Source organism: Anolis sagrei, chromosome 2 (genome assembly GCF_037176765.1).
Source record: "Anolis sagrei isolate rAnoSag1 chromosome 2, rAnoSag1.mat, whole genome shotgun sequence".
In the NCBI taxonomy this organism is placed as follows: Eukaryota; Metazoa; Chordata; class Lepidosauria; order Squamata; family Dactyloidae; genus Anolis; species Anolis sagrei.
Window position 1 is genome coordinate 102,843,788 of NC_090022.1, and position 19,152 is coordinate 102,862,939.

Below are 19,152 nucleotides of genomic sequence, written 5' to 3' on the forward strand. Positions count from 1 at the left end.
AAAAAAGGATTTTTGTGTAACTCCCTTCCAAAATATAGGATGGCAAGCATCCTCAGAGGTTGTGAGGTCACAGCCTCTGTGGATGCCTGCCATAGATGCAGGTAAAACACCAGGAGAGAATGCTTCTAGAACATGGCCATGCAGCCCAAAAAACCTACAACAACCCCGAAAGTATACTGTTCACAATCACAGGGATCCTCTGCTTCTTTGTGCTCTTCCTCCCAGATTCCTTCTACCTGCTCAGAAGCAGTGAAGAACTTTCCCCAAAGTCCTACTTTTATCCTCTAGTAATGTTCATCTCGGGGGGGGGGGGGGGGGGAGCTGTTCATCTCCAAAAGAAAATGCTAGTGACACATCTGGGCACCCCATAATCCCTCTGGTTATCTCCCCTGGTTGTAAATAATGTGTCCCTCAAGTGGTTGAAATATCCCTAATTGCACAGATGCAGTCTCCAAAGGGACTGTCCCATCAGAGGGTTCAATAGTTCATCTTAAATAAAAAAAAGCTCTCTCTCTCTTCTCAGCTGGGCCATAATCCACATTGCCTGCAGTATGTAATTATGGATTTCCCTGATAAGTCCAGACGGCTCTCACAAAATCTCCTAGCTTGGAGATTTTCTTTTGTTTCTAAGGGAGGGGAAGCCTAGAAATGGAACGATTTCCCATATCTTTTGAAAGATGTACATGTATTTTCACTTCTCTACCCCGGTGCCTCCTACCAATAATGTTTGGGGTTCCTCCAACCTCCCCTTAGAAATGCCAGCACCATCTTCCTCCCAGAAGCCTGCGTGTTACTTGCCTCACCTTGTGCTGCTTTGCGATAGAGCTACCTCAATGCTGCTTGCTAATTTGGAGCTTTCTCTTCAATGCTGGTGCTGAAGTTATATTTATCTCTTAATGCCATGCGTAGGGCCTTACTCATGAGTGGGAGACTCTGAATCAAATGGGATGACTCACAGGCAGGAGCCACTGTTTCTTTGAGAATGCCCTAGCTAGTCATGTTTTGTTCCAGATGCTCCTTCCAAGGCCGTTGCCCCCTTTCAACCTCCCAACTACATCTTCAGGACAAGAGAGCAGGAAAGTAGTGCTTGAATAACAAGCCCCTTGCGCATTATCCTGGAGGCATTTATGCAAATGATAGCATAAATCTGGCCTCCAAGGCTTAAAACAGGATTAGGTTATTGAGAAGCGGCTGCAGTCTGTCCATCCGGCAGCATTTTTTAGCTGCTGCAGCAGCTGTTTGTTTAGAAGCTTACCACTTCACAGACTGCTGTGTGAATCCTTGTGCTGTATTTTCTGTTGCACTACTGGGGGGGGGGGGGGGAAGGCTCATCCTTATAAGATGCTGTAATAGCTAACAGGCAGTTTCATGCAAGTTCAATTTTCCTCCCCAATCTGCAAAGTTCTTTCAGTTGCACGCTATGAACAACAGGTCATCCAGGACCTTGTGGCAACTTGATGATTTTTGCTAAAATCCACTAGAATCAATTGTAAGACCTCTGGTACTCAGGCAGTGTCGTGCAACTGCAATAGGTTTCACAACTGTCCAGATTTTCACATATCCACACGAAGCTTGGTATTGATTCCTCACAGATATGGGAGTAATATTGTATTACACTATTTAAGCATTGGGGTTGTTTTCTTTCATATCTGGCATTGCTCCTTCTCTTGTTTGAATTCTCTTGCATTTCTATTGTACTGAGAACTGTTGCCATATTTCTTACCAGGAGGCATCCTAGCTAGTTCCAGGATTACAAAGGCAGCCATGGAAGAGGGTTACAGTTCATTATATATAACAATGAGTGAATTTAAACTGGCCTGTGGTTTGGGTAGAAAACATCCTTGAGAATGCTGAGAGTTCCTTGGAAATACTTCAGAGTGGGGAAAATTGTCATGTACCTAAAGATCCTCAGAAAAAAATAGGAAAGGATAGGGGAAAAAAGGGACAGGGTCTATCTCAGGTATGGGCAAACCCAGGCCAAGGAGCCGGATGTAGCCCTTTGGGCTCTTTTCACAGGCCCTCCTCTCTTTCGCCTTTCTATAGGCATGAGGACATGATGACCTGCCCATGTCCTCATGCTGAGAGTCACACGCAGCTGCAGCACCAGTCCAAGGCAGAGCCTCTTCCTGGCCTTACCTCCACAGGACTTAGTTGGCCCTTAGTAACACACATGGAACCAGCGCTTTCCACTTCTTCTTGGCCTCTGTCCCTGGCAATGAGGAGGAAGGCTCCTTTTCCATCTCCTCTTCCTCCTCCTCTGCTGCCGCCAACTTCCTCAAGGGCAAGTTCCCCCTCAGAAGGAAAAACAGCAGCAGGAGGGAAGAGAAGGAGAACCCTAGGTAGCTGCATGCTCAGGTGGTGGCAATGGAGGAGAAAGAGAAGGAGCTGCCCTCCTTGTCATTGGGGGCAGAGATCCAGAAGAAGGGGACTGTGATGGCAAGGAACAGCTGAGTCCCGTTGCAGTGGAGGCCAAGATACAGGCCAGGAAGAGACTTCTGTCTGGGGCTGGTGTTGATGAGCCCAACTTCCTGGGTGCAGTTATAGATCCACCCCTCTCCAGCCCACCATGTGGCCCAAAGTTAAAACGTTTGTTCATGCCTTATCTAGTTTGGATGGGCCCTCAGCTACTTCTCAGATCTCTGACATGCAATATTCACCAATTTTGTACCAGGGTAGGTAGAATTTGTCCTTTTGGGGGTGGTGAAATGCATATCCCTGCTAGGCTGACCAGGGCTAATGAGAGGGGGCATGCCTTACTGCTGTTGATTTTACAACTGTGGTTTGATGGGCAATTTGCACAAATATTTTCATTTTTCCCTCAATAGCCTCACAATCAAAATTTGATGGAGGCGGAAACTCTCAAGTTTTCTTCAGTGGTCTGGGCTTGTGGCTCAGGAATGTACCTCAGGAAAAAAAAACCCTGTATGGTTGCAGTGATTTAGCTTTCCCAGTCGGACTTTGTTCAGTTTCTCTTAAGAGTCCCTCCAGATCTCTTGTCATTAAAGGCTGCCTGGCTGAATGAGTTCTGCTTTAAAGGAAGAGGGAGAAAGGGACCATCTTTCAATAGTAAAGCATATGCTTTGCATGGCAAAGGTCTCAGGTTCAATTGCTTTTAAGCCCAGGGAGAAGAATTTCAAATATCTAGATTCAAACAATTCTCATTAGGTTCCAAAACTCTTGTTCATGCTTCATTTAAAAAACAAAATAGCTTTTGACTTTTCATTGCCTATGTCTTACTGAATTTGTTATGAACTCAGAAATGGCATGAGAGGTGATTATGCGGGTGTTTGTTACAAATACAGCGAGAATGCAAGAGAACAGGGTTAAGGCTAAGATAGGTGCTTTCTGACCAGTTTTGCATGTCCAGGAAAGATGCACTCAAACAGTTGACACACACACCATGTAAGTTGGCCAGTGATAAATGATGTGAGGCTGTTGATTATGTTGCTGGGCTTCTATTCAGACAGTGGTACCTGTGATGTGTGAAAATCAACTGTTTCCTATGATAGCTCACCCAAACTGGATAGAGTTCAAGGAGACAGCTCTGTGGCTGGTGCCAGTTGACAATATGTCTTTCATCCATGCGCTTAAGTGTTCACTGGTTCAGAAGCCTGTCTTCGCTCTTGAGCTGGAGAAAAGGGGGGAGGCCGGATGAAAATTCCCCTTCTGTAATTATCTAGCTGTCCGTCTGTCATTGTGAAGGCCCAGATGCCAAATTCGCAGCACAGCGTGATGGCCTTTGAAGGTAACTCTGTGAGTTTGTGTGTGACCAATTTAGAGCAAAGATCAGTACAGCCTTTCATGTGACACATACAAGCCTCTTCATGATGAGGAAAGCTCTGTTTTTTTCAGATCTTATCCTAGAGCGTACAATGGCCACCTTGCATCTGCTCATAAGACATCACCCACTAGGTTATAATTAAGGCGTTGAATACAGAAAGCTCCAAAAGGGAAGCTCTGCCCGTGCTTTCCACACTGTCTGCTCAGATCAGAGTCCCCAGAGAGGGGACCTCTGCCACTACTCCAAAATAATTTAATAATTTCAGTGCCACATCTTGCCAGTCAATGTCTGCCTGTCTCTACTGGAGTCCCATGCTACACACAAATCAATCTGCAGGCGCTTTTTCCTTCTTGTTTGTATTGGTCTAATCAAGAATTTGTAACAGTCTCCCCCCCCCCCCCCCACAGTTACTAAACTTAAAGAACATTCACATTTTAAAGGAAAACTTTGGGGGAAGTATCAGAATGAGCAGCTCAAAGACAAATTGCCCAACTGCTGTGCAAATGGACAAAATCTTGGTTTCTGTGTGTCCTAATTAACAAATCACAGTTTGAAGTCCAAAATGCTTCATCATGTACCTGACAAGGGCAAATTGATTTTTTCCACTTTCAAAATAACCTCTTTGCAGGGAAAACCAGGGAACAAAATAATGGGGCGTAAAATCCCCCATCATCTTTGAATTTTTAATTGGAGTTCATCTTTATACTGTAACAGCATCCTAAGCCACTTTGAGGAAGGTTGCTCTCACATTTGCAATAGCTATGGTGAAGATGAGCACGTGAAAGTAATTTGAATCAGTATTGTCTGTTGGTTTTGTTACGTCAAATCCAATTTATAAAGAATCCTATTGTATGGTTTTCTTGGGAAAATATGTTAGGAGAAGTTTTTCCCTTGCTATAGTCAGAGAAAGTATGACTTGCCCAAAGTCAGTCAGTGGATTTCCATGGCTAATGAGGATTTGAACCATGGTATCCTGGAGTCGTAGTCCAGTACTCAAACCACTACATCACATTGGTTCTTCAGTACTGTAATTACAACTTGTTGTGGATTCAGAAGTGTTTTTGAATAAGCTACGTGACATCCTTTCAAATTTGGGTGGGCATATAATCTGCATCACTACTTCTCAAACTGTGTTTTGTTCTTCAGAAACCCTGGCAAAAAAGGCAGAGAATTTTGGAATTCTCCAGAAGAACCAAATTATATTTTAAACAGAGTACTACTCCACATGCATTCTTAAACACCTCAAAATTCTAATTTTTCAAAATCAAAAGTGGATTTCTGGCCACTTTATTGTTGTTGTTTTTAATGTTGGCAATCAGCATGATCCATGGAAGGGTCCAGAAGCACCTGGACCAATTCTAGTTTCCCAGCCTTGTTAATTGAAGATGAAAGGAATGAACATTTAGGGAAGTTTCTCTTAGTTGTTCAGAGGCCATGAGACACAGCAGGATATCATCCAGGGTAAGAGTCATACCCTCCTAGAAGTAGTTCGATTGCAAATCCCCACATTACTGCCTATTAACTCACCTCGCCGGGGCTGCTCGGAATGCTGCGTAATTCCCACTCAGTATAAAGCACATCTGGGACCTGGCATATTAGTGGAGTCCCCTTGGGGAGATAGGGCAGGTTACAAATAAAATTATTATTATTATTATTATTATTATTATTATTATTATTATTATTATTATTATTATTGTTCTGACACAAAAACACAGTATGTCATAGCAAATGAGATATATATGCTGGATTTTCATATCACAAAATCACAAGTAGAACACTTCCCAAGCGTCTAGGACTGTGTGATGTATTTTCAAATGATGACTGCAGTTGACAGATCATGATTTTGTCAATGCTTATTGTTTCCAAATACTGGCTGAGGTCTTTTGGCACAGCACCCAGTGTGCCGATGACCACAGGGACCACCTATACTGGTTTATGCCAGAGGCTTTGTAGTTCGATTTTGAGGTCTTGATAATGACTGAGTTTTTCCAGTTGTTTTTCGTCAATTCGGCTGTCACCTGGTATGGTGCCATCAATAATGCAAACTTTTTTCTTTTCCACAATCTTGATGTGTATTGTGTTCCAAAACTTTGTCAGTCTGAAAGTGCCGCAGTATTTTTGCGTGTTTGTTTTCCACTACCTTAACAGGTTTATGATCCTACCAATTCTTTACTGCTGGCAGGTGGTACTTGTGACATAAGTTCCAGTGAATCATTTGGGCCACAGAGTTGTGCCTTTGTAGTCCGTCTGTGTGATTTTCTTGCAACAGCTGAGGATATGGTCCATGTTGTTCTTGTTGTTCTTGTTGTTGTTGTTGTTGTTATTATTATTATTATTATTAGTCCCATTGACCTTTGCCCCACTTTCTCCTCCACCCTATACAAACATCTCAAGATCTAGATCTCTAATTCCATTTATAAATCAGAGTAGCTTCACATGTAATTCATTGTGACCCCTTTAAGGTGGCCTAGTATCTTAAAAGGGGGAGGATGGACTGATTCTACTGAACCCTTGAGCTAGTGTTTGTGTTTTTCTGTACTCTGGCACATCACAATGAGGTGTCTGGAGTGAAAGATGGTTCTAAATTCCCAGCCATTTTGCTGGCTGCCTTTCAGGAACCAAGGGATGTTTTCCTTAAGATCTCCTGGGTAGAATTCAAATAAAGTTTCTTTTTTCTGCAAGCAGAAAAGGGAAATGTAGGAAAGTGAAATGCTAGACCAGCCAAGATCCATTACCCCTTGAAGTACTGGCCTTGTTTTAGTAGTGTCCTGTACGATGGTACAGGACACCTGCTCACAATGGGGGTGGAAAGAAGAACTGGAAATACCATCAGCTGTTCTGCCTTCTGTTAAGTGCTTCGGCTCTTATTCTTCCAAGGCATGCGGCCAAAGATGTGTAGTTCTTCTTGTTACTAAAGCAATGGAGGAAGGAAACTGGTGCTTAGAGATTGAAAACACGTTTGCTGACTGAACTAGAGAAGCAAGGCCTTGCTCAGTTCTTGGCGGTGTTAACACTCAGCACTGGCTTACAGAGAATTCTTGAAACGTTAGGCTTCTGGTCTTTGTATGATGGGCCACAATCCATAACCTGTCATTATCTGATGTGAATCATGTGAGGACACAAGCAATGCTGTCTTTCCTTCTAGAATTGTCAGGAGGAGGAAAGGAATCAAGTAGAAAGAAAAGGGTAATAGTGAAGAAGAAGAAAAGAAGGATGGGTGTAGGTGGTAAAATAAATAAACAGGAAACTGGGTAGCAAGATCCCCAGTCACAAAAGCTTAAAAATATTGCATCATGCATGCAGATTAAGTTAGTTTATTCTAGTGGCGGTTGTTTACATATTTGCTTGCAATGAAACAGTTGCCTCATTCTTTTCCCTGTCACCTGACCAAATGTTTACCGTAGTGTTCAAATGAGATAGTGACACTGTGTATACTAAAATGCACTGGTGCAGCCCAATGGGAAAGTGCAAGGAAGCAAAATGACCCCCATACCCAGTGAGGTTGCTCACCCATGTTCAAAAATAAAGCATAAGAGATATTTAAAGCTTAGGAGAGATTAGATCATCGATCTTGTCTTCAGTGATGGGGGCACACCAACCATTGAGGCAACAACTCATTCATTGTGGTGGACAATGGCTGTGATGAAGAATTGCTTCTGTCAGCTAAAAAATGTGAACTAACTTTTCCTTTGCCATGGGATTTATTATCTCTATCAATATCTCTATTAATTATTAATTATTATCTCTATTAATGCCTTCATGTAATCAACACACCATTGTTTGGTGCATTGGTGACAAAGGTACACTCTGACAAACCCTTGAGATTGAGTTAACCTGAGAAATGAGTGGATCAGATCTCTGGAAGTGTTATAGATGTCTTCACACTTTCACTTAGCAGTAAACGGTTGTATTTCTTCTCTCCCAGATCACTTTGATTAGGATTTGAACAAAATGGGCACCAGGTGAATCTTACAGCTGATTCCAACATGCAAAGTAGGCAGCTCAAAGAACTGCTGGATTGCAGGAGTTTATTTATATTCAATTCTGCTGGCAGTGGGGAGGTGTCACATCTGTTGAGATTATCAAAAGTTATCCCAAGTGCTAGCGTCAGTTGTGCCTTGTGATTGTAGAACCGGGATCTCTTCCATTGTGACATATCAAAGACAACTGAGGGATTTTAGTATTTTGCTCAAGTTTTTTTTAATATAAAAGAAATGAATATTAAAAGAGACTCTAAAAATAAAAAAATGTTTACTTCTGTTCCCAGGGAAAGATTTGAGTGAAATCAGAGCATTTCATGAAGACTTATATTACCTGGGGTCTAGAAGAAAAAGAAAAACACTGATGGAAAGCAGACTCTGGCCAGATTCAGACAGGCTTTTATCCCAGAAGCATCCGCGTTAAAAAAAGAAAAGAACCGTGGATGTTTCTGGGGGCCTGTCCACACCCACCTTTCTGGGGTTTGTGTCCAGATGTTTTCTTGGGACTAGCTCTACCCCCCCCCCCACAAGTCCAAAGACCCCTTAGAAACGTAATAAAAACTTAGTGACAATGATGGGACTTGGAGTGTGTCTTGCTCAAGCTGCCCGAATTTGTGCACTTTTGTAATGCTGGAATAGTATAAGTCCCAAAAGCAAGCAAGAAAAAGAAAATATCCATCCACTAAGTAGAAAAACACTTCCATTTTGCACCAGTTACAAAGTATGGGCACAAGGGTTCAAGATTTGTCAACATGCAGTGCCCACAAATCCCCTGTGATTCTCTGAGGTTGTTGTCTGCATGCATAGTGTGCCAGTATCATTCATTTCCCCTTCAGTCTTGTATGGTTTGAGCAGCAGTCACTGAGAGACAGTATTGATATGAAACTTCTCTTAATTTGGATGGTTGTGTCCATAGGATGCAGGCATGTAGCCGGGGGGGGGGGGGGGGGGGGGGGCTCGAGGGGCTTCAGCCCCCCCACCCGAAATTCTCATGGTGGTTCGCGAAAAGGCCTTACTGGTGCATTATTTAAACTGTTATGTTTATTCATATCATGATCTGATCACCATACTCAATATATCCCATATGCATGGGGGTATTGGGGTAATGATACAAAAGGTTTGCTACACTAGACCCTCTTTCACTCAGACTCAGCCCCTCCCCCCGAAACTCAGCCCCCCCGAATCCCCCCCCCCGAAAAAAATCAGCCCCCCCCTCCCGAAACGAAATCCTGGCTCCGGGCCTGATAGGATGTATACTGTATCATAAGAAATGTGTGTGGAAAGGCAGAAGAATGAAAGAGTCCACCTGTCTCAGCCAGTCTTATCCACAGAACCTGTTGGTTGCCAGTTTTTCTCCAAGCTATTGTGACTGTGCCTTTGTATGCCAACATTAATACATGATAATGTTTATTTTCTTGTCTGTGTTCACCAGATGAAATTTGAACACAGAGCTTCTGGTCAGGGTGCAAGAACAAGCCAGAGGCAGTCCACCTCCCCATCCTCCATTCAGTTTGCAACTATCTTCTCCTAATTGGCACTTTATATGCAGTTACCCTTAAACTAAGCAATGAGCAAATGATAGTAAGGCATCAGGGCTATTTTAATTCCAGTGAGGACATAACCGTTCACCCTTCTCTTCACAGTAATCCAGAAAAATGTCACTGTTCCCCATCCTGCAACTGAAAGAATCCTCATTATTTTCAACAGAAAGGTGACATCATTTCCCACATTAGACAGATGTTGTAAAGTTTGTCTTGTAACATACTTTGGGACTACCTTCCCTTTCTCTCTGCCTCCAAGCCCTTTGTCTGCCAGTAGATTGAACCTTTGCTTGGAACCTTTCCTCTGTAACCTGCTTTTCAGTCGCCGTTTCTTTCACCTGATGATTGTACACAAGAGGAGAGGGATCGGCAGTTTACTGTTATGGGACACTGTGTCCCAAACTAAATTGGAAAAACACAGATAAGACATAAAGTCCCATTCCCGCGGGAAACAAGCTCTATAATCTGAGATTATCCCAGTTAATAAAGAGAAAATGGAGTGGCCGGGGGCAGGGTGGGAGAAATACTGTCCCTTTCGTTTCTTGTGAAAATTGATTGCTGGGTTCTAGAGAGAATATTTAGAAAACTTCAAAGCCATGCCTTGGATGTTGTTCTCTCATTACGGCTTCTCAAATGCTCAGTTGATCTTGTGATCTGAGAGCTAAATGAAAAATACATGAATTTGCTTTACTCATTGTTAGGAAGCTCCCACCGATCAACGGGTCATCACATAAAAGGGACTTTATGCATTTTCATTTCCTGGTTAGTGTTTGGAATGCTACTCCTGGTCATTATAAAGACAAAGTGTTCATCATCATCTAACAGCTCTGTGGTTACTTGCCTGCGGTTGATTTGTTGTCTCAGAAAGATAGAACTGAACATTATCTTTCTTCATTAATACTCCTAAAGTTGGGAACAGAATTTTACAATTGGAACTGTGGTTTTCTTAACCACAGGCTTTTTGAATTTGTAGAGAACAAGAGAACCTCAGTATTCAAAGCTGTCAAATAGATATGTTTAGTTTTCCAGAGTGTGGGATAAACATGGACTGAGGTGGTCTGGAATCAGATCTCTGGTCTACCCTGAAGATTGCTGGGTACTTCAGTGTCAACCAGTTTAATATGCTATGGGATTTTCTAGCCCCTTAGAAACTAAGGTGAGGTTGATATCATAAACTTTCATAAATGCACCTGAGGACATAGACTTAGGGTGCATGTACACTGTAGAATTAATGCAGTTAGACGTGGCTTTAATTTCCAGGGCTTGTGGGAGCTATAGCTTTACAAGGTCTTCATCCCTTTCTGCCAAATAGTGTTGTTTCTCACCAAACTACAGCTTTCATGATTCCATAATATTAAGCCAAGGCCATTGAAGTGGTGTAAAACTGCACCAATTCTACAGTGTAGATGTGCCCAATCTTTTTGCTGCCACCCTTGATTCTCAATACTGCTCTATAGTGCTGCAAGATCTCTTTCCATGTTGATTTTCCAGACTAAACAATTATTTCATTGAATTCAGTCCATTTAATGTACTTTACAAGATTATTTGAAGAATGACAAGGGATAACCCTTCGCAGCTTGCCTTGAACACCTACAAGAAAGAACATGTTGAAAGATGAGCATTAAAATGTAAAAAAAAAAATCACTGTGACAAATTTTAGGCTTCGGGTTAATAATGGCTAACAAAATTCTTGATGTCAGGAAGGGGATGTTAACCCATACCAGGTAAAATGTTTAGAAACCACCATTGTCAAAATGTCAGAATTGCCTGTAAACCCTGGTCTAAGCAGACCTTGCCTTAGCATTAAACTGGTTTTGTCCCTGTCCCACGTTGTATTCCATCTGGATGCCTGAAGGCAGCACCTCCAGGATGCCTGTGACCTCTGGTAGGCTTAGCCATAATGGTGCAGTGCAGCATTACCGTGTCCTTCCTGGCCACTTGCTCTCACCATCCGTGTGGGGAGTTTAATGCAATTGCGTACGCCTTGGAAATGGGGCCGGGTCTCAGCTGTTCTGTGTGATTGACTGGATATTTTTAGCTCTGTTCTTAGAGCTTAGATTGCCTTACATTGCGCCAGCCATTGATTCTGCTCTATTATGCTCACATTTTGGCTGGGTTTGAGGAGCAGGGGAAGAATACAATGCATTGTTAGAGCCGTTATTGAATTGGTGTCTGGAGAAACTTGTTTCTATAAGGAGAGATTGTCAACGGGTATTTGGAAATAGCTATGCTGGAAAGGTCTGCTTTTTTTGATGCCACAAACGTGGCAGGGCTAAGTTTAGATGATGGATGAAGCTGGAGGTCAGAAGGCCTAGGAGGGGAAGGAAGGCTAAATAAATACTGCTACAGAGTGTGGGGTAAAGGGAAGGGAAGCTAGCTTGTCAATTGTGCCAAAAGAAGCCACCAAAATGCATTCACGACTTTTTTCTAGAGCCTGACGAGATTCGTGACTGTCTGGTGTACCCTATAAGCCTCTTCCTAATGATGACTATCAGGGCAGTAGGATAATCTCTGGATGTCTGCATTACGTCACCAGAGGCTGGAATAGCTTAAGAATTCATGCAGCTGCTCTGGCAGGGCTTGAGGTGTGTGAGCTGCAGAGCTTACCCTCACCTAAGGAGAGCATCAGTTCCCTTGGGGATGATGGGGAACAACATCCAAACCTATGGAAACCTGTAACCTTCAGGGATATATATTTTTTTAAAAATCATGAATTTTCCAAACTACTCAGACTTCCCTCTTCCTCCCTAAATAAAAAATTCCATCTTCAAAATTCTATGGGAGCAAAACCTCAATTTTTATTTTCCCCTTGCATTATTTAATATTTAAAAAGCATTTTTAAAACCAGGGTCACTTCCACATTATATGAATTGACTTTTGTTGCCATCTCAGGATTTTATGGAATCCTGGGATGTGTAGTTTATGGAGGAGTATTTAGAATTCTCAGCTAGGGAGCTCCTCTGGTGCTTCTGACCAAATTACAACCCTGGATTCCACAGGATGCAGCCATGACAGTTAAGGTGGAACCATAGTGCTATCATTCTGTAGTGTGGAAGAGTCCCAGAAGCGTAGAAGTCCGAAGTATGTTGGTTCTTTTGGGGGGGAAGCCATTTTGAAAAGTTCTATAGAAAGGAGAAAAGTGCCTCCCTAAATCTGGCACATTTGCCCACCACTACTCTAACCTCGACCAAGCTGGTGCCCCTCATTTTTTGCTGATGAGTGGGAAAGAGAGGGCAAAACAGCAAATGTTCTTTAAATGAAATAGTTATGTTGGTAGTAATCAGCTGGAAACAATTGAAAGAGGAGAAATCATGGTGGAGCTGGTCTTTGGTACAACTTTGCCTCTTCTCCCTCAGCTGCAGTCTTTTAGGAGAGCAATTGCTGGTGACAAATGAAAGCAAGAGCCTTGAGAAAGGTGTTTTATTCTTTCAATAATCTAATCAACTTCTTTTGATGGCCTACTAAAAAAAGTGCCAGTCCCAGCTTTGATTGTGTGTTGCGCATGGCAGGGGGTTGGACTGGATGGCCCTGTCTGGTCCAACTCTTTGATTCTATGAAAAACTAAAATCCTTAAAATTATGGTTAATTTATAAATAGGTTACTGGAGTTAACCATTTTGAATGTTAAAAACTGAAACTAGAAATTAGGACATTGAATCTAAGTAAACTGGCGGTGCACTGGTATCTTCCCGTTGCTATGAAGAGATAATGGATATCAAAGATGCACATTATCAGGCTTCTTCTCCTGCATTTTTCCTTCCCTGTTTCCCACCCCTTTCTTTTTGCCACAGGGAAACAAAACAAAAGGTTAGTCCTCCTGGGAGCCTATCCTCCCTCACACTGGAAAACAGTGGGAGTGATATTTTCAAGAGCATAGAAATCCAAATCTTTGAACTCGCATAATAGGATATTATCACATGGATACAGGAAATGCAAAACCCAAAGCATACTTGTGAGAGCAGGCCAATTACAGAATGCCATTCTCAACTGGAAACATTAGATACTGAATAGAAATATTTAGTAGAAAGGGATCGTTTTATTCTAGAGTTTTGTTTGGTAATGGGGAAAGAAAAAATCCAGCACCCTAACATGGTTAGTTTGATGGCTTAGAGGACGAGTGAAAAACCTCAGTTCAGAACACAGATATCTTTCAGCATATCTTCTACAGAAGTGAATATTATACATTCAAAAATCCAGATTTTCCTAAAAATAAAAGATCCGCCAGCCCAGTTTTAATTTCAAATAATTTTATTCTTGGCAGCCAAAAAGTCAGGTTCCCTAAAATTCAAATCTTTTCCAAATATTACCGAAACCTCACTGCTTTTAATGACAATAGGTCTAACTAAATAGGTAACTCAGTAAACGAAATAAGCATTGTATTTGTACATGTGACATTGAAAGGTTGACACAAGCTTCCCAACTGATCTGAATATATGAACTCAACTGCATTGGATTTATTTCTTTAGATTAGGAGTGGGAATCATGTGGCTGCTTTTCTTAAAGTGTAGCTCCCAGCATTTCTCAATGGGATTGGGGCTGTTGGGAGTTGTAGTCCAATAGTATCTGAAAGGCCTTATGATATACATCCTTAAATTTAGATTATAACTTACTCTACACTGTTGTTAGTTGTATTTTCCTGGCAGCTGAGAATCAGATGCAGTTATATCTGTTGTTTTTATTCATTATAGTTTTGTTTTTGTTCTTTCTATTTGTATTGATTGTATTTTGTTTTCAAAGTTGCTCTGGAGAAACCGAAGAGCAGGTTAAAAATTCTGAAATAAACAAACATGGAAGTGTTGCATTTGGGGAGCTTGAAGCCTCATCATGCAGAAACAGTATAGAGTCTACTTTGCTCTAGAGAAGAGATCACTGTTTAGGCTTCCAACATTAAATGAGTTGGGTAACATTTGGCACCCAAAGACATCCATGTCTGGGCTATATCCATGAAGGCATGTGTGCTATTCAGTCACAAGTATCAAAGGATTTGCAGCTCCTAAAATGGCTGCACTCACAACCTCATCTTTTTTTTTTCCTCTGTAGCATGAAGTGTCTGGTGAGGAGCACCTTTATTCTGACTTCCCAGAGATTGATTTGTCCCAGTTGGATGCCAGTGACTTTGACTCAACGAATTGCTTCAGTGAGTTGCAGTGGGACTGTGGGCGCTCCGAAACAGAGTCCAGCCAGTACAGCACAGACGACTCAGAGCTTTTTCAGGTATTTGACACTGTGGGATTTCCTGTGACTCTGTAAAGTTAGTTCTCAAGGATACCTTTCTCCCACAGGCATCTTCCCTTAGCTGTGGGGTCACTGTCATTTTTAGGGTGGTCCACTTGAAGGAAGAAATGTAGTCTAAAGAGGAGTAGACACATCTGATGTGAGTTTATTCCTTTTCAGAAAAATAACAGCTACCTGTAGCAGAATTAATGTTTGAATCAAAAGCACTAGTATGAATCGAAAACACTAGGAGCAACTAGAAATATAGTCTCCTGCTTTGAGGAGTTCTGGAGGCAACATTTTAAACAGGCTTTCATTACATTTGTGTGGAAGAAAACTATTAGAATCTACTCAATATGCAAAATATTGCTCCTCTTTAGATAGACGAAGCAAAGAAATGATGTCTCACTCATAATCTGAAGTCATGTAGCCTGCATGCAGATCCCAAGGTCATTTGTTGACAGTTCTTAAACCATTGTCCCATTGAAAAACTCACATAACAACTGGGCTCCTAGAATCCTCCAGAGAACAAAACTCTCTGCACAAAATGTGCCTCCAAACACACACATCTTTTTGGAGGAATTAAATGTGACATTCCAGCCATATTCCATTTTATCGAAGAGAATTGATGAAGACCATGGTGGGTCCATGGGCCATCTGGACTTGCCTGTTCTTAGTTTAAAGCACATGGCCATCTATCTTTAGGAATATTTTTTTCCAGACAACATTTGGAATCTGAGGCTACTGAGGCTACTGCAAAGTTTCCTTGCTTCCTATGTTTTGTGCCAAATGTTTATATAAACATAGGAGAAGGCTCAATTAGGTAACATGCTGAAGGCTCAATTAGGTAACATCCTCATTAAGAACTCATCAGTCAACCTTTTGGGGCAATTTTTTCAAAGGGTGATGAGTCAACTCCAGATGGTTTTCTGTGACATAGTGATGCTGAGGTTACAGTGACCGGGTCATACCTTCAGACTCAAATTCATCTCTTCAATTTCAGACAGGAGCTTTGAGGGGAATTCCAGTTGCCTATGAGGTTCTGTCTTCTCCTCTATCCTCTTTGATATCTATACAAAGTTCCTGGAGATTTTGGAATGAAATCCCAGCTCAGTTTTCCAATGTTGTCCTGACCAGGGAAGCCTGTGGAGTTGCTAAGTTTCTGTCTAGAGGGTAATAGATCAGATGAGGACTAACAGAAATTGGATGCTATGAAGATGAAGATGCCAAGTATCATTGGTATACAGCAAGTTCTGCATGGGGTTGCATTCCCCCCCCCCCCCCCAAAGACAATAAAATGTCCAGCCAGGGACTACTCTTAGATCCAAAATTGTCACTAGAGATCCTGATTCCTTTCAGTGATTTCCTCACGTTTCAGCTGATTCATCAGCTGTGGTGTATTTTAGACTTGGATTGCCCATCTACAAAGATTAATGTCCTGATGACTTGATAACTGGATTATTGTACCTTATTATATGGAGGACTGCCCATGAAGACCATTTGGAAGCTTCTGTTAGTGCAATATTGGCAGCTAGGATTCTGGCTTCAGCAACTATAACTGTGTTAACATCATTTCTGAAAGAATTACATTACTATCCAATTAGTTCCTGGACTAAATTTAAGGTGCTGCTAATTTCATAAGTATGTACACTTCCCACCATACAATTGAGTCGCTTCTGAGCTGAGAAAGGCAGCATGGAAATGCAGTAAATAAATAATAATAAATAATTCTGCCGACATATTAAGATCACAAGAGACGCCTTTCCAGTTGTTATCTGTAAGAAAAGTGCATCATGAAGACCCAAAAGAGAGGCAATTTTCAGTGGTGGCAGCACCCTCTCAAATGCTTTTTTCTGCAAGTGATGTGACTGACACCAATGTTGTATAGTTTTAGGTGCCACGAGTTAAAAAGCTTCTATGTGTCACAACATTTCAAATTTGACTGTAGGTTATTCTGCTTGTTCACTTGTTGGCAGATTGCTGAGACTGTTTTTGTTTCCTCATCATTTGACAATGGTTTATTTATATGGAAAGGATATAGTGGATTTATTATAATATATTGTATGTATAATTTTGTTTACATTGGCCCCTGAAATGCACATTGATGAGGGAAGAAAATGGTAAAGTAAATAAAGTGTTGTTTTTTTCCCCTGGGATTCTTCCAGCTAGATTTTACTCCCCCCCCCCCCCCCCAAACACACACACATTCTGAGAAGTTCATGAAGTGAAAGGCAAAACCATAATTCTCTTCCTTAGTCCCTCCAGCCAATTCCTGCCTTGATTTTAAGCCCCTTGCAATTGTTGCCCAAGCCTGGGACATTCTGTACAGTCTTAGCACAAAACCCATTAATTTCTCATTTCTTTCCCCTTTCTGGAACAGCATGGGAAAGCTGAGGAAAGGTGTCTGGGGTGGGGAGGGGGTCCAGGCTATTAATATCTCTTCAGCAGATGATTAGTGCTCCATTAATTTGCACTTGGCTTCTAAATGGAGCAAGTGTAGTAAAGCTAATGAGGAGGTGGAAGAGTAGGAGAAGGCAGCCTAGCCTAGCCTCCTGTAATCTATTATTGAAATGAAATGGCAGGATAGTGCCTTGTGTATCCAGCATGGTCTCCACCGCCCAAACCTGAAGGATTGTTCACTGGTATGTAGGAAGCAATGAAGCAGAATGGCATGGAGCATGGCAAGGGGGCAGGAAACTCATGGGGAGCACCGCAAAGTGACGTGACCTAAAAATGTTAATTTCCCACTATGCAGAAAGCTTCTTTTTATCTGACACTGCAGCTTCGGCACCACCTCTACCTCTCTGTATACATGGATATTTATAGCGGAGGCTCTTTCTCAGTGTGTATTGCTCGTGCTCTTTAAATATACACGGTCCCATTATACAAATCACCGAGCTGAGAGGCGATGGTGGTGCATGGAGTGATGAGCCAGCAGGGAAGATTTTAAAACCACACGCCTTACTGGAGGAGGAGGTGATGGGAGTCTTTTTCCACATCCCATACTTCTTCCCTCTCTTCTGTGTTTCTCTTGCCTTTACGCACTTAGACAGATCTAAACTGTCTTGTCTCTCATCAGGGTGCACTGTACTCGTGATAGGCTGAGTGTTCCCATTTTCTGGACATGTCATGAATTGTTATTAGCTGCACCTCTCCCCTTGTTAGCCTGAGTCATCTGCCAGTGTATCTCCACTCATGCCCCTGTGATATACCTGCTGCTGTCTTCTTGATCCACTTTTTTGCCATGATAAGCAACACTTTAATTTCCCTGTATTAGGTTTAGGATAACAGCCCAAAACTCTGTCCCAGATCCAATCTTGCGTTAACCACTATTCCAAGCAGTGCAGGCATGAGCATGGAAGTCTCATCAAGCAAGTGAGCAGGAAGGGATGGCAAAGGAGGGAAGTCCCTTCCTCTGTGACCAGTGCAGAAGCCAAGCAGGCTGGTGAAGCTTTAAAATAGGGCTTTCTTTCTCCTCTGGCAGCCTGCTTCCCTTTCAGCCAGCAAAATGTTTCGTGAGGTTGCTTTTTAATCCTCAGCAGGGCTCTTCTTATGACTAACAAGAAAGTAACTAAAAAGTTATAGGCTTAGCAACAAGGCTGCCATGGGAGAAATTCTCTTTTACAAAGATATCTCTGTTTTTCTACAGATTGCAGTAAAAATTTAACAATCTTGTTATGCTTAATATTCTGCTCCACTCTTTACTGGTTTCTGTCACTCAGCACTAGGGAATCCCTTTTCATTCTTTTTCATGAAGATATGAGAGGACCTGATCTAAGAGGGTATGAGGTCAGAGAATGTTAGCATGGGAAAGTCCAACCTTCCCCTTCCCTCGGCTTTCCCATTCTAACCATGTCTTTAAAAAGCTTCAGAACTGAAGAAGAAAACCTGCCCCCCCCCCACCCCCACCCCCCCCCCCCCACAAAGGAGTGAATTGAAAATAGAAATAAAACTAGATTTTGGGACATTTTATTTTAGAAGGACTGATAAAATACGGCGTTGATATATTTATTTAGTTAGTTTCTTTCCTAAATGTTTTATAACAGGATGACTTTTATGCAAGACAATATGTCATAGGTTGCTGTGAGTTTTCAGGGCTGTGTGGCCATGTTCCAGAAGCATTCTTCTGACATTTTGCTCACATCTGTGGCAGGCATCCTCAGAGGTTGTGAGGTCTGTTGGAAGCTGAGCTAGTGGGGTTTATGTATCTGTTGAATGTCCAGGGTGGGAGAAAGAACTCTTGCCTGTTGGAGGCAAGTGTGAATTGGCCAGTAATTGGCCAGCTTGATTAACATTGAATAGCCTGGCAGCTTCAAAGACTGGCTGCTTCCTTCCGGGGGGAATCCCTTGTTGAGAGCTGTTACCTGGCCCTGATTGTTTCCTTTCTGGAACTCCCCTGTTTTCTGAGTGTTGTTCTTTGTTTACTCTCCTGATTTTAGGGTTTTAAAATACTGGTAGCCAATTTTTGTTCATTATCATGGTTTCCTTCTTTCTGTTGAAATTTTCCACATGCTTGTGGATTTCAGTGGCTTCTCTGTGTAGTCTGACATGGTGGTTGTTAGAGTAATCCAGTATTTCTGTGTTCTCAAATAATATGCTGTGTCCTTGGTTCACCAAGTACTCTGCTATAGCTGACT

General features: G+C 42.0%; 1 protein-coding gene across 1 annotated transcript in view; it reads left to right on the plus strand.

Moving 5' to 3' along the window:
- PPARGC1B (PPARG coactivator 1 beta) overlaps positions 1 to 19,152 on the plus strand; it is a 146,462-nt gene that overhangs the window by 85,950 nt on the left and 41,360 nt on the right. Inside the window, exon 2 of the mRNA XM_060765052.2 lies at positions 14,342 to 14,515. Within this exon, the coding sequence (XP_060621035.2) occupies positions 14,342 to 14,515 (174 nt within the window). The remainder of the gene's footprint in view (positions 1 to 14,341; positions 14,516 to 19,152) is intronic.